Source organism: Formica exsecta, unplaced genomic scaffold, assembly GCF_003651465.1.
Source record: "Formica exsecta isolate Colony F162 unplaced genomic scaffold, ASM365146v1 scaffold148, whole genome shotgun sequence".
Taxonomy (NCBI): Eukaryota; Metazoa; Arthropoda; class Insecta; order Hymenoptera; family Formicidae; genus Formica; species Formica exsecta.
Window position 1 is genome coordinate 19,875 of NW_021848810.1, and position 20,903 is coordinate 40,777.

General features: G+C 36.9%; 1 protein-coding gene across 1 annotated transcript in view; it reads right to left on the reverse strand.

Annotated features, from left to right (window-relative positions):
* Positions 1-3,725: 3,725 nt before the first annotated feature.
* The window catches only part of LOC115246332 (small conductance calcium-activated potassium channel protein-like), a 50,320-nt gene continuing 33,142 nt past the window's right edge, over positions 3,726-20,903 (reverse strand). Inside the window, exons 4-9 of the mRNA XM_029825071.1 lie at positions 15,401-15,822; positions 14,831-14,849; positions 14,137-14,247; positions 10,660-10,787; positions 10,467-10,536; positions 3,726-9,980 (exon numbers count right to left, since the gene is read on the reverse strand). Of these exons, the coding sequence (XP_029680931.1) occupies positions 9,372-9,980; positions 10,467-10,536; positions 10,660-10,787; positions 14,137-14,247; positions 14,831-14,849; positions 15,401-15,822 (1,359 nt within the window). The 3' untranslated portion in view covers positions 3,726-9,371. The remainder of the gene's footprint in view (positions 9,981-10,466; positions 10,537-10,659; positions 10,788-14,136; positions 14,248-14,830; positions 14,850-15,400; positions 15,823-20,903) is intronic.

A 20,903-nucleotide genomic window follows, 5' to 3' on the forward strand; every position in this document is an offset into this window, starting at 1 on the left:
CGCGATTTAAAGAATTTCAAGGAGAGATTTCCGAAGATACAAAATTCTGTCCTAATAACATACCTGTCCAGAGGACATCCAGAGGACATCCAGAGGATGTTTTACATCCTCTATACCATATAGAACATTCTCTGGATATCTTTTGGATGTTTTCTGAATGTCCTCTGGATGCTCTCTGGGCATATGTTGTTAGGATGAAGATTCAAGAATTTCCTGAATTTTTAAACGTCTCTCTCGGAGTTCTTCATCGAGAAGTTTTGAGGATCTCTAGGATATAAAGTCACGAAGATCTTATGTAGATCCGGGATATAGTCCATATACGTGTTCAGACGATGGTTGATCAAAATGGGAGGTGGGAGAAATCGGATCTGGATATAGTCGTTGATAGGAACGCGTTAACCGGTCGAAGTTCCGTTCGCCGCAAAGTTAATTTAGTCGATTCGTTTATAGCGGAGTCTAAAAAAATATCGTTAAGTCTCGTCGTAAGAAAAGTTCGCTCTCTCGGTTGTGTGCTTCGTATAGTATCAAAACCACTTTTTTTTAAGCCCTACGAGTTTCTACCGCGATAATGCACTCGCATGCCTCTTGTTTTTTTATTTGTTTTTTTTTCTTTTTTAAACAGTGCGCGCCTTCGTCCTTTTTCTCTAACGAATGTGTGTATTTCAGTTTATACTCATATATACGTATATATACTTTACTTTATCTCTGTATATATTTTTTTATGTATATATATATATATATATATATAGCTCCATTCGCGTCTCATATATTCTTATAATTTTATATTATTTTTCTTGAAGTACTTGCGGATCCCATTATCGCTCGCAATTTTTTTTATTAAACAAGAGTGCAACAGTATATCAACTAAAGAACTACTTACTGTACGACAGCGCGTAGGACGATTTTTCCAATGCGACGAGGATAGAAATTTCCGCGAATGTAGAACTTGTGGGTTTAAAATTACGAATTTTACATGTCGAAAATTACATGTCATTCATAATGTAAATTGCGACATGTTATCGAAATATCCATACGCCGGCTAATTATTGCGCGGTTGCATAGATGGAAGTGCTACGGTCGGCGCGTTAAGCCGCATATCGCGGCATAAACAAAATTCTATAAAACGAAAGTACCGACATTAATATACGTAAATAAATGCGATATATCGATCATATAGATATATATAGATCAATAAATAAACTCATTCTTGAATGGATTTCAAATCGGTTCTCTATATATATATATATATATAACCGTAATTATATATGTATGCTAATTTGTGCCTTGCCCTATGTCCGCCGTCGTAAAGTAATCGAGAGACTAGTAATTAATAATAACAACTTACACGATATTATATATTTTAGCCAAGTTAGAATATATGTATATGGGTTTTTCTCTTTGGGTATATATATATATGTATATGCTTTATATTTATATATAGACCTATTGCCCTAAACCTGTGAAGGAAGGAAACTTTCTCTAATCGTTAATAATAGTCCGTTTTGTTCCAAGATCGTGATTACTATCGATGATATAGTATCATCGTGCATGATGCGGAAATGGGAAAATATCATAGATATGTCGCGCAAACAATACGGGGGATTGTAACAGCGAAGTTTCACAGTGGATTATAATGCTCGATATCAAGAGTAAAGATTATAAATATATAGGCGCGTTTATATAATGTTGCGCATACGGTATATAATATTGAATTTTAATAGGGGAAAATGATGACGGCTCGTATAATATCCTGTATGCGTTTAAAAATGTCTGTGTTTACGTTCGGTGAGTGATGTTCGACGCTGATTATGAAGATGACACTCCAAGACCTCATGATTACTTTCGTGTTCCGTTCGATTTCGGAATTTGACAAGTCAACGTTTCGACGGACTCAAATCTGTAAAATTTCATAACTCGAAGCTGTAGACAGCGAAAAAAGGAATTTAGATTTTTGAGGAACTTCTAGTTCTGTTTTCACGGATATAAGAGATACACTGTTGGAAAATTTGTGTTTTCTTGTTAAAAAATATGTCGGTTAAAATTTTTGTGTTAAATATTTAACACATTTATGTGTTAATTTAACATATTGCTGTTACGTTAATTGGACTCAAATGTTAAATTATTAAAATAACTGAAAAAAATAAAATAAAAATAAACTAAAAATAATATAATGTGCACATATTTTTAATTTTACATAATACATATGTTTCGTATTATTAGTGACAGATTTATCTGTTAAAATTTATAGAAAGAAATGTTGATTTTATTTTAACCACAATAGGAGTGAGAGTGATTACAGACCGTCAATAACATTTTTCCAAGTTAATTTTATCATTAAAAACATGTTGATTTTCCACAAAATTTATTTCAAATTACTTTGAGGTTTGCATTTATTTTGTGTTGAAATATTAATAGTATTAGCGTCACCATTTAACATATCCATATTATGTTAAATTAACACAAAAATTTGTGTGGATCGTTTGGGACATGCGTATATATGTCAAATTTAAGCCAAATTTTCCAACAGTGTACTACCTATAGAATTTGCGTCTGGCTTCGGACAAGTAGACACATTTGTAAGAAACTAATTCTCGTACCTGAGGATCTCCGATTAATCGATAAACTGATGCAAATGAAGTGAATAGAACAAGAATGAGACGAATCAAGTTTCTAGCAAATGTATACAGTGAAGATAATGATGAGACGGTTTTAACAGCACAAGTATATAACAACAGTGCGCGTTACGCTGCGTCTTATGTGGGTTCTTCCAATGCTCTCAAAATGGAGAGAAAGAGAAAGAGAAAGAGAAAGAGAAAGAGAAAGAGAAAGGGAGAGAGTGAAGAGAGAGAGAGAGAGAGAGAGAGAGAGAGAGAGAGAGAAAGAGGGAGGGAGAGATAGAGAGAGTTAGAGAGAAAAAGAGGGCTCGTTAAAAACAAGGATTCCTTAATACATGATCGCTAGGTCACCCTATATAGATTAATAGATAATACTTTTTAACTTTAATTAGTTGTTGGTCATTTTACGTAACAGTTAGATGGCGACAGAGCCTGCTAGGTATATATTGGTATAAGATTTCCTTAAAGTGTGTCTCTCTGAGAGTTAAAACTCTACCGTTATTCATCGCCGTGTGTGACGATATAATTCGTAATAATCATAACAATAACAATCAGAAACGAATATATAATAGATAGTAATAACCGTAATGCTCATATAAATTCGCCCGAGACTGCGCTCGCGTGCGTTTAACTTCTTTTTTTTTTTGCTGTTTTTCGTCTCGTTTATTTTATCTTTTTTTTTTGCTGTTAATTAACTGCGTGTAAAGAGTTAAATCGATCACCGCTCTCCGGTCTTCGACATCTTCGAATTTTCTCCTTGTGTCCTCCATGTGAAGTATCGCGTCGTGATTGGCCCTTAAAATCGTTAATAATACGTGATCCGCATCGCGCCAGAAATTATTGATTATTTTTGATTCCGGTTAACGAACCAGAATTACCGCACGGAAAAAAAAAATTAGCTGTCGTAGCTAAAAACTGCGCGTGGTAACTAGATTTCAGTCGTAATATGGACAGCGAACATCTTAGCTGTGACACATATTTATTAGGTGCAACAGCGAACATCTTAGCTGTGATACCTATTTATTAGGTGCAACAGCAAACCGTTTTGCTGCAGTTTAGAAATTTATTTTGCAAACCATGATTAGCTATGGTAGTGAAAATTTTTTTTTCCGTGCGTGATTACGACATCAAAAGAAAGAAGGAACCGTTTATTTTTTTCACTGCTTTGCAGTGCACACTAAACTTAAGTTTCGAAAAGTCGGTAGTTTAAAATTAAGAGGTTGAAAATATTTCAAAGTGTCAAGATTTAAGATTATGAGAATGTAGAAACGAGTCTTACATGACATAAGAATCCAAAGTTTTAAGAATCGCGAATTCTATATGTTTTGAGAAAGTAGTTTTACAAGTTCCTAAGACGGATCAACATTTTGCTCTCTCATTCTGAACGGCAATTTCGCAAAATTGTTTAAAGTTACATTGATCTAAAGTTTGAGTCATTCAAATTTCTCATCATTTAAATCTAATATGATAAATATTTGAAGATTTTAACATCTCGGAATTTCTCTAAATAGATAAATATAAAGATGAACGAAGACTTGTATAAGATATTTCGTCAAGTCTGCGTTAAATTTTCAGTGTATAAGATGGATTTTAATCGATCTTTCCTTCTCTACAATTAGAAAGACTAAGATACAATTATGAAGTTTGTACAGAATATCTCAAATAAATAAAAAAATTCTAACAGTTCTAATTAATTTTAAGTATTAATTTTCAGGAATGCAAATTCTTAGCAAAATACCGATGTATAGTTAGCTCTATGTGTAAAACATTATTCCAGTTTGAATTTTAATTCGCAGCACGTAATCATTATAAATTTACTATATATTTAATTCTAAATATAACTACAGATAATTAAAAAATCCGATTAATCAATTTTTAGTTACTGAAATAAAATATAAAGTCAATTGCAAATTTGTTAATATACTTACACTGAAATTCAACGCAGAAAGAGAGAGAGAGAGAGAGAGAAACTTTGCAATATCTCAATATATATCCAACACGAAATCAATTTATCATCAATTTTCGTCATATTTGTGTGTGCACTCTATATATATGTAGTTCACGAGCAAACGTATGTTTTTTCTCGTTTATAGTTTATTTTTCCCCTTAATCATGATGTCATGTATAACTTCACTACGTCGAAGAGTTCGGTAATCATCTACGTACTCACGTTCCTTTTTTTCTATTACGTACTAACAATATTATCGAATTGGTGTCTATCACCTAAGAATCCGATATTGAGACTGTTTTAATTTTACGTTTTTATACTTGGCGTGGTCTTCCTGGCACCATAATGCACTTTTAAGAAATCTATATAAAAATATTGTAGAGTTGTCGTGTCCAGTGCGTTGAGTCGCGAGCGAAAGAGAAATGCTCTTTGAACAGGAAGAGAGTGGGAAACAAGAGGAGAGAAAAATGAAGAAGGAGGGAGGAAAATCGGAACGATCCAAGAAAAACTGATTCTTAGAAAAAAAGCAGAGTTGGATGTTACTCGACTGAAAACTTCATTCAGATAAAGAGACTGACTAAATGAAAGAGTTATCTTTATGTACACGAGATAATCTTCCTATTCGAATAGAAATTCATTCTGCGCGATTAAGTAGAAAATTTTCTAAACTCGAAGTATTGATCGATACGACAAAGCTTTGAGTGAATAGTGCTTCGTCTTTCAAATAAATTATTCGATGTTTTTTACGAACTATGTCAAATAGATAAAAAATAAACAGGAACATCGTAAAAGTAAGCGGATAGATGGTTAAAGTTTTCTTCGTAAAAAAAGAAGAATCTTTATGTGAATTCTCTCATTATATTAGTATGTGAAAAAATCTACTTGATCTGAGAATATAAAATATTAAAAGAGTAAAAATATTGCTCGCAATAAAACGCGTAATATTTTATATCAGCAGTATTTTTTTTTTTTTAATTTTTCGATAAGGAAATCACTTTTATCTCTGAGTGAATTTCCAATTTACTAAAAGATGCGAAGTGCCATCATCGAACAGTTTTACTTAACTCTTTTAGTTCTTAGTCGACTCTCTTATCTAGATGAAAAATCTGCCCAACTGGGAAAAAAGAGAGCAAGAGGGGAAAGAAAAAAAGAGGACGAGGTGAGATAGTATGAGAACGTTGTGAAAATTGTGTCTGTTTTGGTCCCGTTTCGCATTGCGATTAGCCGCGAAACTACGCTTTCGAAATGAAACGATGACGGACAAGACAAACCAGGTCCCAGCTTTTATCCGCGTTAGTGAGCTTTTTCCGCGTGAGCTTTTCCTCGTGAACGGTCGAGGATAAAGGCGGCACGACCGAACCTCATCCCTTTCACGAAATTAATTCGCAGCGGTTAATAAATGTTAACTAAATCTGAGAATCGGATGTTAATAAATAAAATATTAAAAATAGATACATACAAGTAAGTCTTAAACGAAATATGTGGAAGGAAAATTGGATCCGATTGGAATCAATTCACTCTCGTAAATGTTTCTCAAAAATTTTCAAACATCTCCGTCCTTGAAGGACTCAACTTGGTAAAATAAATTTAATTTCGCAAGTAGTAAGTTCGTTTCAATTCTTCTTATAATCTAACTAAAGAAACAGCAAACACGTTTTACCTCTAATTTACTACTGAAGGAACGAGGTTCGCTCGAGCTCGCCTCGTAGAGCCTCGATAGAATCTCGGTTGTCGTCGTGTGCGATTACGGTTTGCCTTTTAGCAAACCTAGTCACGCCGATGTCGAGATCTGAACATCTTCGGGACTAATAACGCGTCGGAAAGAATAAACGCGTGCAGCTGCGAAATACAGCAAAAATGTTATACCGTGTTCCGGAAAAAAAGCCGAATTACGTCCCTCGATAAATTCAGATTCTTCAGATCCGAAGATCGTCGTCTACGACCAATTGGATAGTTGTAAATTTGCATTCGGTTTTTTCCGGAACATCTCTGTATCTTTGGCGTATCAGACTTTTCTTAGTTCAGCATCTGAGTAATCTAAGATTTTTAGCTATCGATTTAATCGTTTTTTGTTTTTTTTTTATAAGAAAACACTGCAGAAAAATAAATAGATAAAAGTGATAATTATAGCTACATAGCACGTGTTTTCTTTAAATGATAAATTAATTTTTTATGTACAGGGTGAGTCATTAGAAATTGTCTTTTAAGATATCTTTATAAATATTGATTTTAGACAAAAAGGTTTAAATCTTTTGACAAAAGTTAAAATATTTTGAAAGGACATACATTTTTTGGTCGTCTTAGTTTTTTTTTAGGTGCAGGCGTCAACAATATTTGAAGATCATCTCAAGTTTTGTTAAATAGAAAGCCCTATTTTTAATCACCTATAATTGTAGAGGATAAAAAGACGAATCCAACGATCTATGACATCTTGAAGTCACACCGTGGAGTGACTTTGAAATGACCTTGAAAAGACTTGAGATGACCTTCAAAACTTCTTGACGCCTGCACCTAAAAAAACTAAGATAACAAAAAAAATGTAATTCTTTCAAAATAATTTAACTTTTGTCTTAAACCTTTTTATCTAAAATCAATATTTATGAAGATATCTTAGAAGGCAATTTCCAGTGACTCACTTTATATATGAGCGATCGTGAATTAATAATGCAGGGATATTTGAATGGCGATAATTGTAAGCATGAACGAAAAAGCCTGATGGACGCCTCCGAACGGAAAGTCGTTGGCAAATATATAATTACTTTCCCATTGTCTGGTCGATTCGTTTAAATTAAGCCTATCCCCTTCGCGTCGTGCCGCGCCAACCTCGCGCGGTCGCAGCTCCATTATAAAAAATCTTCACTCTCTTCCCAGCCCTCCCTCTTCCCTCCCTTTCCCTAATAGTGGAAACGTAGCCGCTTTTTTGTACCCGTGCGCCATAGAGAGTACAAGAGTATTACACCTAACAATATAATATCCTACGTAACCTACGGACGTTAAAGCGGATAAGATCACTTTGCATTCTCTCTCTATTTGTTATTTCCTGGACACCCGTCGGGTTTGCGCCGGCCCTTAAAGCGCGTTTTTACACACCGTCCGATGGGAAGAAAAATATCTTTTGCAACGTTGTTATGTGTCGATCCAACGCTGTCAATTTAACATTTCGCCAATGTGTAGGCCGGGAAGGACATACAATTGGCGAAAAAATAATAGAGAGGAGGAATGTGTGAAATATAATATAGCTAAGGGCAAATATCAGAGTATATATCTAACGTTAAATGTGATCCCGAGTCTTTTATATCTGAAAAAAGTGGCGAAAAAAACACACCCGTAACTTCTAATATATTTTACTTAAACGAGAAAGAATATTGGGGTTGCCAGTTATGCCCGAACGTATTAGAAATTGTAAGTTGTATGTATTTTTATAGCCGCTCTCGTTCAAAGAATGCATATACGATTGATGCGTTATATGTATATGAATCATTTTATACTTCACCTCGGGCATCGAGACCGGCCAGATCCTAGAGTTTGAGTGCTACGTATAACGTACAAATATAATAGTCCTTTTGTAGCATGCTTCCGCCAGGAAGGGAACCGTCCTATAAGGGACGGTTTACCTTAACCACGTGCGAAAGACTTTAAGAGCCAGCTTGGTTTACCTCCGGGGCTAGTCCTTGTCCGCACACGCTTCCTTTACACACACGTCATGCCTGTTCGCTTCTCTCTTCACAAGGTATACAGAGATACAAGGTCGAGAGTTTTCTGTATGTGTGTGTGTATGTCGATAATGTACATTTAATTATTAAGAAAACAGTTATTCAGGCACGCAAGTTGGGCAGGGGAGCAGCGCGCAGCTAGTGGAAGAAGCCGCGCGTACCTTAAGAGTTTCTCTCCTCCATCCGTCTATCTGAAATCGCTCGATCAATCCATAGAATGTTGTAATTTGCCAATTTTTTAGTTCCCTCGATCACGCTCGATTGTATCGTATTGTAAAAAAATCCGATTCCTCTTAATTGCGTATTCATGTCAAAATTGACTAGCTAAGAATTGTGTGAGGATTGGAAGGAATCGAGCAGATTGAGACGAAAGTGGGCGATCAAATAGATGTAGAAAGTAGATTCCTTTCGCGCTTAAATATTTCGGGAATTTGTTGAAGGCCAAAAGATGAAACGTATATAACACCATATAACGTATAGACAATCGTTATGTCCACATTTTCCCAATTCGAATCCCATTGCGATCGCTTATCATCTCGATTGCATTTCATCGAAAGTATAAATCCTTGAGGAGAGACCCGAAGGTGCGCGCGGGATGCAAGAAGGCCCATGTTTAGACGAGTTTCGCACGAAAAACAGACGGCCGTGTTTTAATTAATCTATTTCACCGCTCTCGCTTAGAACTGCGTCTCTTTGTGATCCACGCGGCGTCCAACGATTATATGTCTGCGTGAAAACAAATTATAAATTCAAAGAGTTGTTTTTTTCAATGGAAACACCGACGAATTCACGCGAATCCTCGCGATACGACAATTGGATACGGATACTGTCTTATTACATCAGACGCAAGTCAACGTAGAGATGAGGAGACATCGCTCTAGACGGGAATCCTTTCATATTTGTTTGTGCGAATCTTCGGCCGACCTATGTACGACCGTAGCGTACAATTTCATATACTTCGGCAGTACTATATGTCGACTATATAATATGTCGATGATCACCGATTAGTGTCGCGGCACGGCCGCGATCTGCGATTACGCGGAAACCGGCGTCTCGGGCCTTTTAGTACGAATGCTGCGGCTGCAGAGACGAGACTCAGCTATGCGCCGACGTGTCCGAGCCTTGGCTGTTGCCTAACCCGCCCATGCCGGCCTGAGAGGTGAGTCTGGTAGCCGACTGCGAGGTCGTGGTGGTCACCGTGGCAGAGTGACTGAGGCCGTGATGCCTGCCGGTCTCTGGCACCAGGTGCGGCGTCCGGCTGGAGACAGGTGGTAAGACCGGGCTGACCGGCCACGGATGCAGGGACATGGTGCTGGGCGCGCTAGGCACGCTGCGCGAGTGCGGCAGGAGGGGGGAGTTGGAGAGGCTGGCGAGAGGGTGGTGCGCGGCGACGGATGCACTGCCGCCGCCGGAAACGCCCAAGCTCGTACCCGACGAGATGGCTCCTCCACCTCCGCCGCCGGAAGCTGCGGCCATGGCTACCGCGGTATCCGGATGGAGGAAATTACGGCGCTGCTCCATCCGCTCCGCGTGCTGGGCCAGACAGCGGGTCAGCTCTTCCGGCAACAGCTCCAGCTGACCCTGCAGCGAGGTCAGCTTCTCTTCTAGGCCGACCAGACGGTCCTCCAGACCCACTAAACGCTCTTCTACCGCGTCCTGCCGCGTACTCATGTCCGAGACGATCTCGTAGACGGTGTTTTGCGTCTGTCAAAATATAGACCGGGCATTATATGTTAATGGTGATAATATTCTTGGGTGTATATCAATTGGACACAATGCTTATTGGCCAAGTGAAAATCAGGCCTTTTGATTGGTCAATCGTGCTGGTTACCCTAGGCATGGTCGATATGAATGGTTATGTCCAATCGCACTGTGTCCAAATGAATCTCTCCCAATATTCTTATCTGTTTACGACGAGAAAGAATGTTGCGTTTACGGAATACAACTATCGTGAATAAATGCCAGTGGAACGAGTATTATTAACCTTACAAAATTAAATCTTCTTGCGATAAAAAGCGAGAAGTAACTTGAATAAAAAAAATTCTTATATGCGGAAAAATTGCTCTATCTAAAAGAGCTTTTGAGAGCTAATCCTGTTCAATCCCTGTTTCATCTGCTCGCTGTTGCAATATTCCATCAGACTTTGGAAGCGGAAAAGCGGTTTCCCTCGTTAGCGCTGATGATCCTTACCTTGGCCATGTCCGTTATTGTGTTGGCGTTGTCCATCAATTTGCGCTGATCCATTTTCACCTTTCTGAGTCTGAAATGTCGATGTAGATGCGAGATAGAATTATGCGATTACGTGTACAGCCTACATTAGTGTAGAGTCTACTCTACACGGTATTTCTGTTATCACAACCGAGAGTGCGGAATATCGACTTACGCATATATAGCTAAGAGGAATTTCCGCTGATGGGTCCGCACGCGTCCAGGATTGACGCGCTTCACCAAACGAGTGTGCTTGTAGATCAGCCACGTTTCCCGCAACACGTTCGCCGCGGCGTTCTTCAACTGCAACAGAGCGAGCCATTCTTGTCAACCCATTCAGCGTCAGCTGACTCTTGTCAAAATCTCTCTCTCTCTCTCTCTCTCTCTCTCTCTCACTCTCTTCCTTTTGAAAGTTTAAAAAATTTTTCGGACGTTGGCGATGAAAAGATCGTATCTCCTATGAGGGATTATAGTTTCGCTTACATAAGATAGAATAATATGGTCAAGCGGCATTCATGAATTTTTAATTGAAAATAATCACGCGCTGCGAGATTATTCAAAATATATTCGCTAAGTAAATATTATACTGTGCCATTAATCGCGTAACTCGTTAGCTATGACAGTATTCACTATGTCACGGTTAATTAACCCTTTCAAGATCGCGGGGATAATTTGTCTCAAAGAGTGATTAACGATCCGTTGACAGAATATATATTTTCGGATTATAACATTACGTTTTCGCGCGCTTTATTCTCATTTAATGAGAAAACTTTCTGATAAAAAGTTTACGCAGATTTTTAAATTGTCAAAATTATAGTTCTCATATTTTTCCTCTCTCGGAAAAATTTATACTTGTTGCAAAATGTATACGACCGAGAAAAAAATGGGTTTCGAGTATTTGACATTTGTTTTGTTACCGCTAATGAAATCAGATCAATTCCGCTTATGCAATGACGCGAAAAAAGCGATATGCATCCGAGGGTTAAAGCGGCGTAAAAAGAGTCGTCGATACGGTTATGTATATAGTTCTACGTTACCACTCCTTGATATTTGCAAGGTTTATAAATAACGCTGGCTAATAATTATTTCAGTAGCCAGTGTAGTTGAAGGCTTCGATCCAGAGGTGGAGAGAAGCGATCGTACTTATACTCACTGCCAGACATATGACAAATTTAAATTGCATCAGAAGTGAAATCAACATCTTTAATTAAAGATGTCTTTTTGCAATATGTAGAGGAGAAATATCGATAATATTTCGAATATTTCGGGATCTTTGAAGAGCATGAGTGGAATAGAGAAGTTTGCGTTTTCACGAAAAAAAAAGGTTGCGAATCGCTGCATATTAACCCTTTATTCGTGACACAAGCGATCGATTATGTCATGATTTGCAACGAGTCACCGATGGTTTCTTTGTGGAAAAGAAAAGAACAGTGATAGAGAGTCCACTTTTCCGGACTCTATATTTTTAAATTCTAAATAACTAACATCTAAATTTCTCGAATCTAAAAGGACTCGCAATTTTCTTATTTCTCTTATACTCATTTTTATGTATTTGTGCCATTATATCTTTTAACTTTTAAATCTTAATGGCAAGGCATCCTTCAAACATAAGTTTGTACATTCTCAACTTTTTAATTCTCCGCTCAAGTTCCAACGTCCAAACCTGTTCCAGAAATTGAAATTTAAAATTAACGAAACGTGGCGACGAATTATGGCATCCATTCTGGTTACGAAACGTTCCAGAAATGTCAAAATTTTTTGCGCAATAATCGGAGAGTTATTCACAAGTTCAAGCAAGGTTTCTATTATCGATTTTACGATTTACTCGCCGAGAGTTGCCTTTTATTTCTTTGGAAAGTTTGTTAAGATTGAATCGATCGACGTCACATTTCTTTCATGATGACAATAGATACATTAACTGACTTCCTCGTCTCAAGTCTCGACCTATCATCTAGATAGACGATACGGTGATACTATCTACTCTGACAGGAGCGCTTTCTCTTATCCTCATATGGAAGTGTGTTTGCACTCAAGTCCTTAAACTTCAACAGACTATCGGATTCAGAATCTTTACACATTTGACATGATGCTTGGGCTTGTAAATCTGTATTACTATTAGAATAAATTTTTTATGATTTTTAGATTCTTTTATATTTGTATTTTTTTTTTAAATAAATTTATAAGAGAAATTTTTTCACGCGTATGATGTTTATGGCTTTTTCACTTACCTCGTTCTTTGATCCACTGTCTCGAATCTCAAGTATCGCAATGTCAAAGTTAAGAATTCAGATTGGAAGCCTGTTTTGCCTAAAGGTCAAAGCGACTTCGCCGACCGACTTTATGCAGTCTGCTTATTTCCGAGGCAATCTTATTCGCAGTGAGATACTTTCTTATTACGTGGTTCAACCGGAAAATTACGTCGCGCTATATACATGAAGAGTGATATCCATCATGCTCTCATTACGTGCTTAATTCGCTTCTTTGCGGGATACCGTCGACGAATGTATTCGTGTCTCGGAAAAACCCGCCTTACGATAACTTTCTCCGGTACTATCACTTTTTTTTTTTAAATAAACGTTGCACTTTTGAATCTTTCAGACGTATCATCGCAGTTCATAAATATTGTAACCAGAACGAAAAAATATCAAAAATCTACTCTTAAAATTGAAAAAAATCTAACTTCTGGATTTTCTTTCTTTTTTAAATTCTGCAAATTATAAACTTTAATTTCTCTGTCTTATTTTATTTAGCGTTAGAGAAAATTTAGCCTCCTATCTCCTTTTAAACCATAACTAATACCTTGATACACATGTAGAGAGCTTCACTTTAGAAACTTATTATTTGCTATGCATATCATTAAAAGTTGTTAGCCTTTTTAATTCAGAAAGTTGCGCAGACCAAACGTGCGATATATAATGTAATATCATGGTTGATTATTGCAACAATAGAGACACACTCGATATTTGTAAAATTTTCAGTTAAAAAAAAATTCTTTGCGTTATTTAACTGACAACTTAAACAAAATGAAATATTATTTTACATTATTTTATCATCATGTCATATAAATTCTATTTAAAAATTTTCTTATTTTTCAGGGATTATTTTTTATCAGATTTAACGATGATTAAAATATCATGTCATTTTAAAAGGAAATTTTTCACGAAAATGTCGGCAAACAAAAAACTTGAAACAAATATCTTGCTACTTAAGCCACTTGCAAGTTCAATGAATGTTTAAGCAAAAAAGTTTCAATTGCAAAGAAGTTGTAGCTCATAGTAAATGTCTATCTCTTGATTGTCGATCGATGTAAAAACGGTGAAGACCATATATTATATAAGCTATGATAAATTGGTATAGACTAGAGGCTCTACTGCTCTCTGTGTGAACCGAACATCTTCTCTACCGAAACCAAAAATATACCCTCCAATATGATTTATAATCCATGATATTCGATTAAAAAGGATTCCCGCTGTATTTTGCAAAGTTTTTTATTGCTTTAAAATTTACGTCACTAGACTGAAATAGCATCGCAAGAACGTTTTGCTCTACGACAGTATAAAAAATTCTTCTCTGTCATATTAAAACGCTACGTAAAGGTTATCATTAACGTAAAGGCCTTGTAATCCTATGGATAAGGAGCCAGTGGTCTTACCCTTTTTGTCAATTGCGTGTCCATCATGAAGTTATGCACGTGCTTTTCCGCCCGCGTAAGTTCGAGCTTCCTGGAGACGACTGCCACCAGTAAAGCGGTGCACCCAGCGCCCTAAAAATTTGAAAAAAAATATATATATTTTCTGCGAGCTTCTTCCAAATGAAATTTGTATATTTTAAAAACTTTTGCCCCTCCTTTCTAGCTTCTGAAATTTCTGATTTTCGAGAATTTATACAATCTTTAAATTTTAATTGTACATGTATAATTTCATGGACTAGTTTCAAGCTGATGTCAAGTTAGCGATAATATAAATATTTTTTGTAAAAAATTTATTTTCAACAGGACTGATTTTTGTCTCATAATTGCTATTAATTTTGCAATTTTTTTTTTAAGTACATCAGTTTTTTTATTAATTTTATTACTGGATTATCTGTTTCGTTAGAAAACATAATGTTTCCATCTGAGATTGCCGTTAAAAATTAACAGCCGGAATTCCAGACCGAGCAATTTCGCGCAATTTACGCGACGCAACAGCGCATTAATACACACGAGAGGGAAAGAAAGAGAGAGAAGGGATTATTAACTGAAAGGGGCTGATGGAAAGGGGAGGTGAGGACTTTGAAACGTATTGTGACTCGTGCTCGGGACTGGATTTCCGGTAGCAACCATCGCTGTTCGCGCAACGGAAGTTTACCAGGAATTGGCTGGCATCTCTGGAACCAGCCATGCGTTGATTACCAGCTCGGAGATAGTTACGAATTAACGGAGGAGTTACGGATTAACTCTTGCGGAAGTGCGAGTGAGATGCCGAACGGAAGGAAGGTGCGTGTAACAACGAGAAACAGCTTCCCGGCATTCCCGTGGGAACGGACATGGCGTTTATTGTGTCCTCCGTCGCCTTTAATTACACAAACGACGTGTAATCGTGTTAAACAAATAGCGGGACGGAAACAATGTGTAAATCAATTCACGAACGATTTGTCAACTACTATGGTACCGAATCTCGCGATCGATCGCTTGCTCGCTCGCTCGCTTATTACGGTCGTCCGATATTTTACTAAATAATTATTTATCTTCAAATATAAAAGTCTTTTCATATAAAAATTTTAAATAATGCATTTTAAAAATTATAATTCTTATTTCATACAACTAATAATTTATTTAATATAATAAAACATTTTTGGAAACAAAGTATATATTTATTTGAACAGATGAAAAGTTTTATATAATATTTTATATACAAATAGCATATATATACACTTACCTTTCGCACTGTCGCAACGTCCATGAGGCGATGATCCACAGGGAGACCATGAAGACCAGCAGCACCGTACCGGGGCAAATGGTCATCAGGGTCTTAAGGACGAACCTGGTGTTAAAGTTGATGCGATTCAAGGCCCCTATGCTACGCGACGACGCGTCCGTGAAAAGCTTCGAGTGAAGCAGCATCACACGACAAATGAGGTAGAGCCTGAGGAACATGGGCAACGAGAGGGTGACGTCGTATGGCACACACTTGGAGCCAATGTCGCCGTTCTTGTTTGCCAGCTTGGTCGTCCACAGGAAGTAGTATTCGCCCGGAATCGGATGAATCGCGCAGATCGCCAGCTCCACCGAGATCTGCGCGATCCGCTGCCAGGTCATTGCGATCCGCCAGTCATCCGCGCAGTTATCGATCATGAACAACTATCATCCAACACAGAAATTGACAGATCATACATACGCATATACATATGTACATATATTCTCATTAACCTAAGAGTGTCGTGTCCAATGCTGTTCAGCATCGATAGAGACTTGTGCTTATATCGCATGCGATTCTTCCAATAATATTCAGATAATATCACTTATTATTTATATACTATTATGTATTATAATAATTTTATTATGTAATTAAAAAATATGATAATACTATATATTATAACATAATTGTTTTTAAGTTTAATTAATTTCATTTTTTTTTAATTTTAGGAATATAATTTATTATTATTGCACACGATACATTCAGTTTTTTTATTAATTTTATTACTGGATTATCTGTTTCGTTAGAAAACATAATGTTTCCATCTGAGATTGCCGTTAAAAATTAACAGCCGGAATTCCAGACCGAGCAATTTCGCGCAATTTACGCGACGCAACAGCGCATTAATACACACGAGAGGGAAAGAAAGAGAGAGAAGGGATTATTAACTGAAAGGGGCTGATGGAAAGGGGAGGTGAGGACTTTGAAACGTATTGTGACTCGTGCTCGGGACTGGATTTCCGGTAGCAACCATCGCTGTTCGCGCAACGGAAGTTTACCAGGAATTGGCTGGCATCTCTGGAACCAGCCATGCGTTGATTACCAGCTCGGAGATAGTTACGAATTAACGGAGGAGTTACGGATTAACTCTTGCGGAAGTGCGAGTGAGATGCCGAACGGAAGGAAGGTGCGTGTAACAACGAGAAACAGCTTCCCGGCATTCCCGTGGGAACGGACATGGCGTTTATTGTGTCCTCCGTCGCCTTTAATTACACAAACGATGTGTAATCGTGTTAAACAAATAGCGGGACGGAAACAATGTGTAAATCAATTCACGAACGATTTGTCAACTACTATGGTACCGAATCTCGCGATCGATCGCTTGCTCGCTCGTTTGCTCGCTTGCTCGCTTGCTTGCTCGCTCGCTCGCTCGCTTATTACGGTCGTCCGACTCCTGTAATAAAGCCCCGGTCGGGCGTGGTGTTTAACGCGAGTTACATCGAGTTACATGCCTGCGGAGTTTCGCGGATCTGGACATACGAATGCAGTATATCGTGTCTCGTAGTTTGCGGTAACCTTGGTAAGGATTAAGGACCGTGGTGATTGGTGATGCCTGTAACCCGATGAGTTTGGTCGGAATGATTATTGTACATTCAGAAAGATTTAAATATTTTTTCGTCTCGTGAGAAGAAAAATACACTGTAAAAAAATTGACTGAAACTTCAGACACAAAGTACTTGCAGCTTTTTTGCAGACGCACTGTCTGAATTTTCAAACACACTTCAATTTTCAGATACAATTTAATTTTCAGATAAAAATGTGTCTGGATTTTTAGAAAATTTTTTACGGTGTAGTCTTATTAAAGAAATATAACAAATTATTTTTGTAAAATAATTTCTAAAAAATCTTCCTTTTTAAGAATACTTTCTCTCTCTCTCTCTCTCTCTCTCTCTCTCTCTCTCTCGCAAAATTTTATCATAAATATCTGCTTGGGTCACGTTATCGTGTATGATCATCCATTGTTGATGATCGACGACTGATCGTGAGCGACGCTGGGCGATTGGAAAAAATTTGCGAGACAGTGCTGGTTTACGTCCTGTCCTTACCATCATCCCGGTGGAGACGGCTATACCTCGACCGCAATATGTGTTGGGCACAATGTCGCCGAAGCCGACGCTCAGGAAAGTGATGGCGATGAGCCACATGGCGTTGAGGAGATTTGCGTGTTCCTCGTCGTGGAACCTGTCGTGGCAAAGTGACAAGCGCATTATTTCAACGACGGTGAATACAATATTTTGCTTTTATGAATCTTTAAAATCTTTTTGAAACACGTTCCAGGTCAGATAATTTCGTTTCTGAAATACTTGAGATTTAAATTTCTAAAAAAACATATAACTTAAAAATAATTTTAAATGACTTAAATGTGTGACTCAGAAACAAAAAAATTGCAATTAAAAAAAACTTCCTATGAAATAATCCCTTTTCATTTCTTCTACTAACAATAAGAATCTAGAAAACTATTGATACAATAAAAGAAAAATTTTTAAATTTAGATTAAAAAATTATTTTAAAACATCTCTATAGAGTTTAATCTTCTTAATATTATTTGAAAAAATATAATTTCTAAAAGTCAAATATGCTGTGGCCCTTTTTTAATAGCGACTCGATATATCCATCTTGCCCCGCAGCTAGCTTCAATCTTTTATCCGTGGGATAAGCATTAGAGCAACTACGGCAAGTTGGGGCATGAATGATAGCGTTATTATGCCCCCGTGAGATTCATTATCGAGCATGAGAAAGATGCGGGCGGTGTAATCTGCGTCGTAAAGTGGTTTTAACGACCGCGTTACACGGTTCGGTCGACGTTACACGGTTTCGTTTTCGTTCGCAACTTTTAGGGTCTCGTCGAGGATTCCAATCTTTGTCGATATCTGCGAGTCGACTCGGTCGACGAATCGAAATCATTCAAAATGGTACATCGATCGTTTTAAAAAATTCAGTGCTCTATAATACGCCCTGTTCTTTTTCCTCCTCCGGGAAAGATGAGAATATTACAAGCCAATAGAATATTAAAAGCCAATGTAAATTTCTGACAAGCTTTGAAATAACAACTGTAAATGTTTCATTATCCTAATAAGAGCCGATCGGCGAGAAAGAAAAATCGTCTGAGTAAAATTAAACCGCACGACAGACGGGACCTCCTTCCATTTTTCTTGTTCATCTTTCGTAAAATTGACCATTCGCGCTTGATGCGACGAACAATCCATTCCATGAAAGACTCATGGAATTGGATTATTCTCGTAGCAACATTGATTGCATGAGTGATTGTCGACCATGTACCGTGAAAATCGCGTTACTGCCGTGGAAATTTGCGCTGTCACGTAGTATATACGCGGACGCATACTGAATAAAATACCATTTGGATTTCGCGACAATTTCCGACCCCATAATCCGAGCGTGAAACTGGCCGCGGGGTCCGCGCGCTCGTTTACGGCGATGCGAGAGCAAAATTATCAAAATTGATCTTTTAATTTTCAATGCGGATGCAAATACACGACCGCAAATTAAATAATTTCATTTATCATTAGTTAGCTTATATTAACGAATAATGCGAGGTCATCACGTATCATCATAATTATATAAAATATTATATAAAAAATAATTGTATAAAATAAATTTGAAGGAAATTTTATACAATACCCATATACATTATATATATAGAATAAAAATAATATTTTAATTAAAATTGATCTAAAAAAAATTCAAGATAGAAATATCTTACATAATAAATAAAATAAATTGTAATAAAGAAATATAAACCAATGATAAAGATTTACGACAATATGATTTATTGTACAATTATGTAATAGACAGAATTGTGACATGTTTACATATCATCAACAATACTATGAGAGAAGTTTAAATAAATTTATTTAATGCAACCACTTGTTGGGAGAATTTTACCATAAACATCAATATTCCACACGCGTATATTATTTATTGAAAATAACGGGATCAGAAAAATATCCAAAAATTGTAACTTTTTTCGTAAATATCGTTTGCCAAACAGAATTTTTCACGCGGTATCGACGTCCGCGATATTCGCATATTCATTCAACATCAATGGAAACAGTGTCGGAAAGTTGAATGTTCCTATCATTATTGGGACTATTATCATAATCGACTATCGAAAAAGGTGGAACGCGATAAATCAAATGCAAAAGCACGAACGATTTCAATGATCGCTCCCTCAAGTGAAACAAATGAAACAGTCGAACGCGAGTTCGCGGAATCCCTCATGGCCGAAGACTTTCGCCGGATGCCGGACAGGCGGAGATCAACATTAGCCGAGTGATAAATATTTCAGTTAAGCGCGTGGGTGGGTGAAAGCCGTCCATTAAGGAAAGAAACGGGGAGATTTTATTGAGACGGCGGATAGAGGAAGAATCTTTTCCTCGCTTTTGCTTCTCGAAAGCACCTGACGGGATCTCCTTGGAAGCAGCCATCAGCTTCGATATTGCCCGGGCAAAGATTGATTATTCCTGAAATCGCGGCGCGGCTATTTACGGGGAGAATTTAATTATCAGCCGGTCTCTATAGGAATCACTAAATTCCAACGGCGATCGTCAACGACCGACCCAAATATCCGAGATCGCGACCCCTTGTTCCTTCCCTCTTCTCCCGCAAGGATACCGAGATTTATGATTACATCGCGGGGATCTCGCGACGGATAGACGCGCCATTAGGTCATAGATCAATCATCGCAAGCAAATGAGTCGCGTCCATTCGACTGTACACGATTCCAAAATGCATTGTCAGTGTTTCTCCTCCCGTTTATTAATGGATCGTGTGAATAATATGGGACAAGTACTGTTACTTTACTAACAGAGCGAATGTAAAAGAGAAATAAAACACTACTCTAAAAGCTTGGATATCGGAGAACAAATCGAGAAACTAGATAAAAAAAGAAAACAGAGAACGAAGAAAAAAGTATTGATTATTTTAATAATGTCGATAGCTGGTAAAGCTATTGAATCTAAACTTGGAAAAATCTCGATTTTTTGATTTAAAAAGATTATTTATTTAAGTACTTGCAAAGAAATTAATTATTTCAATCGAGCAGTAAATATATTTGAATCAGTAAAATATAAAATAAAAGCAAAGTATGCTTTCATTTACAAATAAAAAAAAAAATTTGTTTTTTAATCTTTATTATACTAAATTACTTCCTTAAAAACAATATTTTTTAATTTTTGACTGCTTGTTTCAAAAACACAGGTTTTCTTTATTTTACTAAATAATTATTTATCTTCAAATATAAAAGTCTTTTCATATAAAAATTTTAAATAATGCATTTTAAAAATTATAATTCTTATTTCATACAACTAATAATTTATTTAATATAATAAAACATTTTTGGAAACAAAGTATATATTTATTTAAGTAATAAAAATCAAAATTAATTAAATATTGGATGATTGCATAAGTTCGTGCCCGATTTTCATAGATGGCATTAAGTTACTGC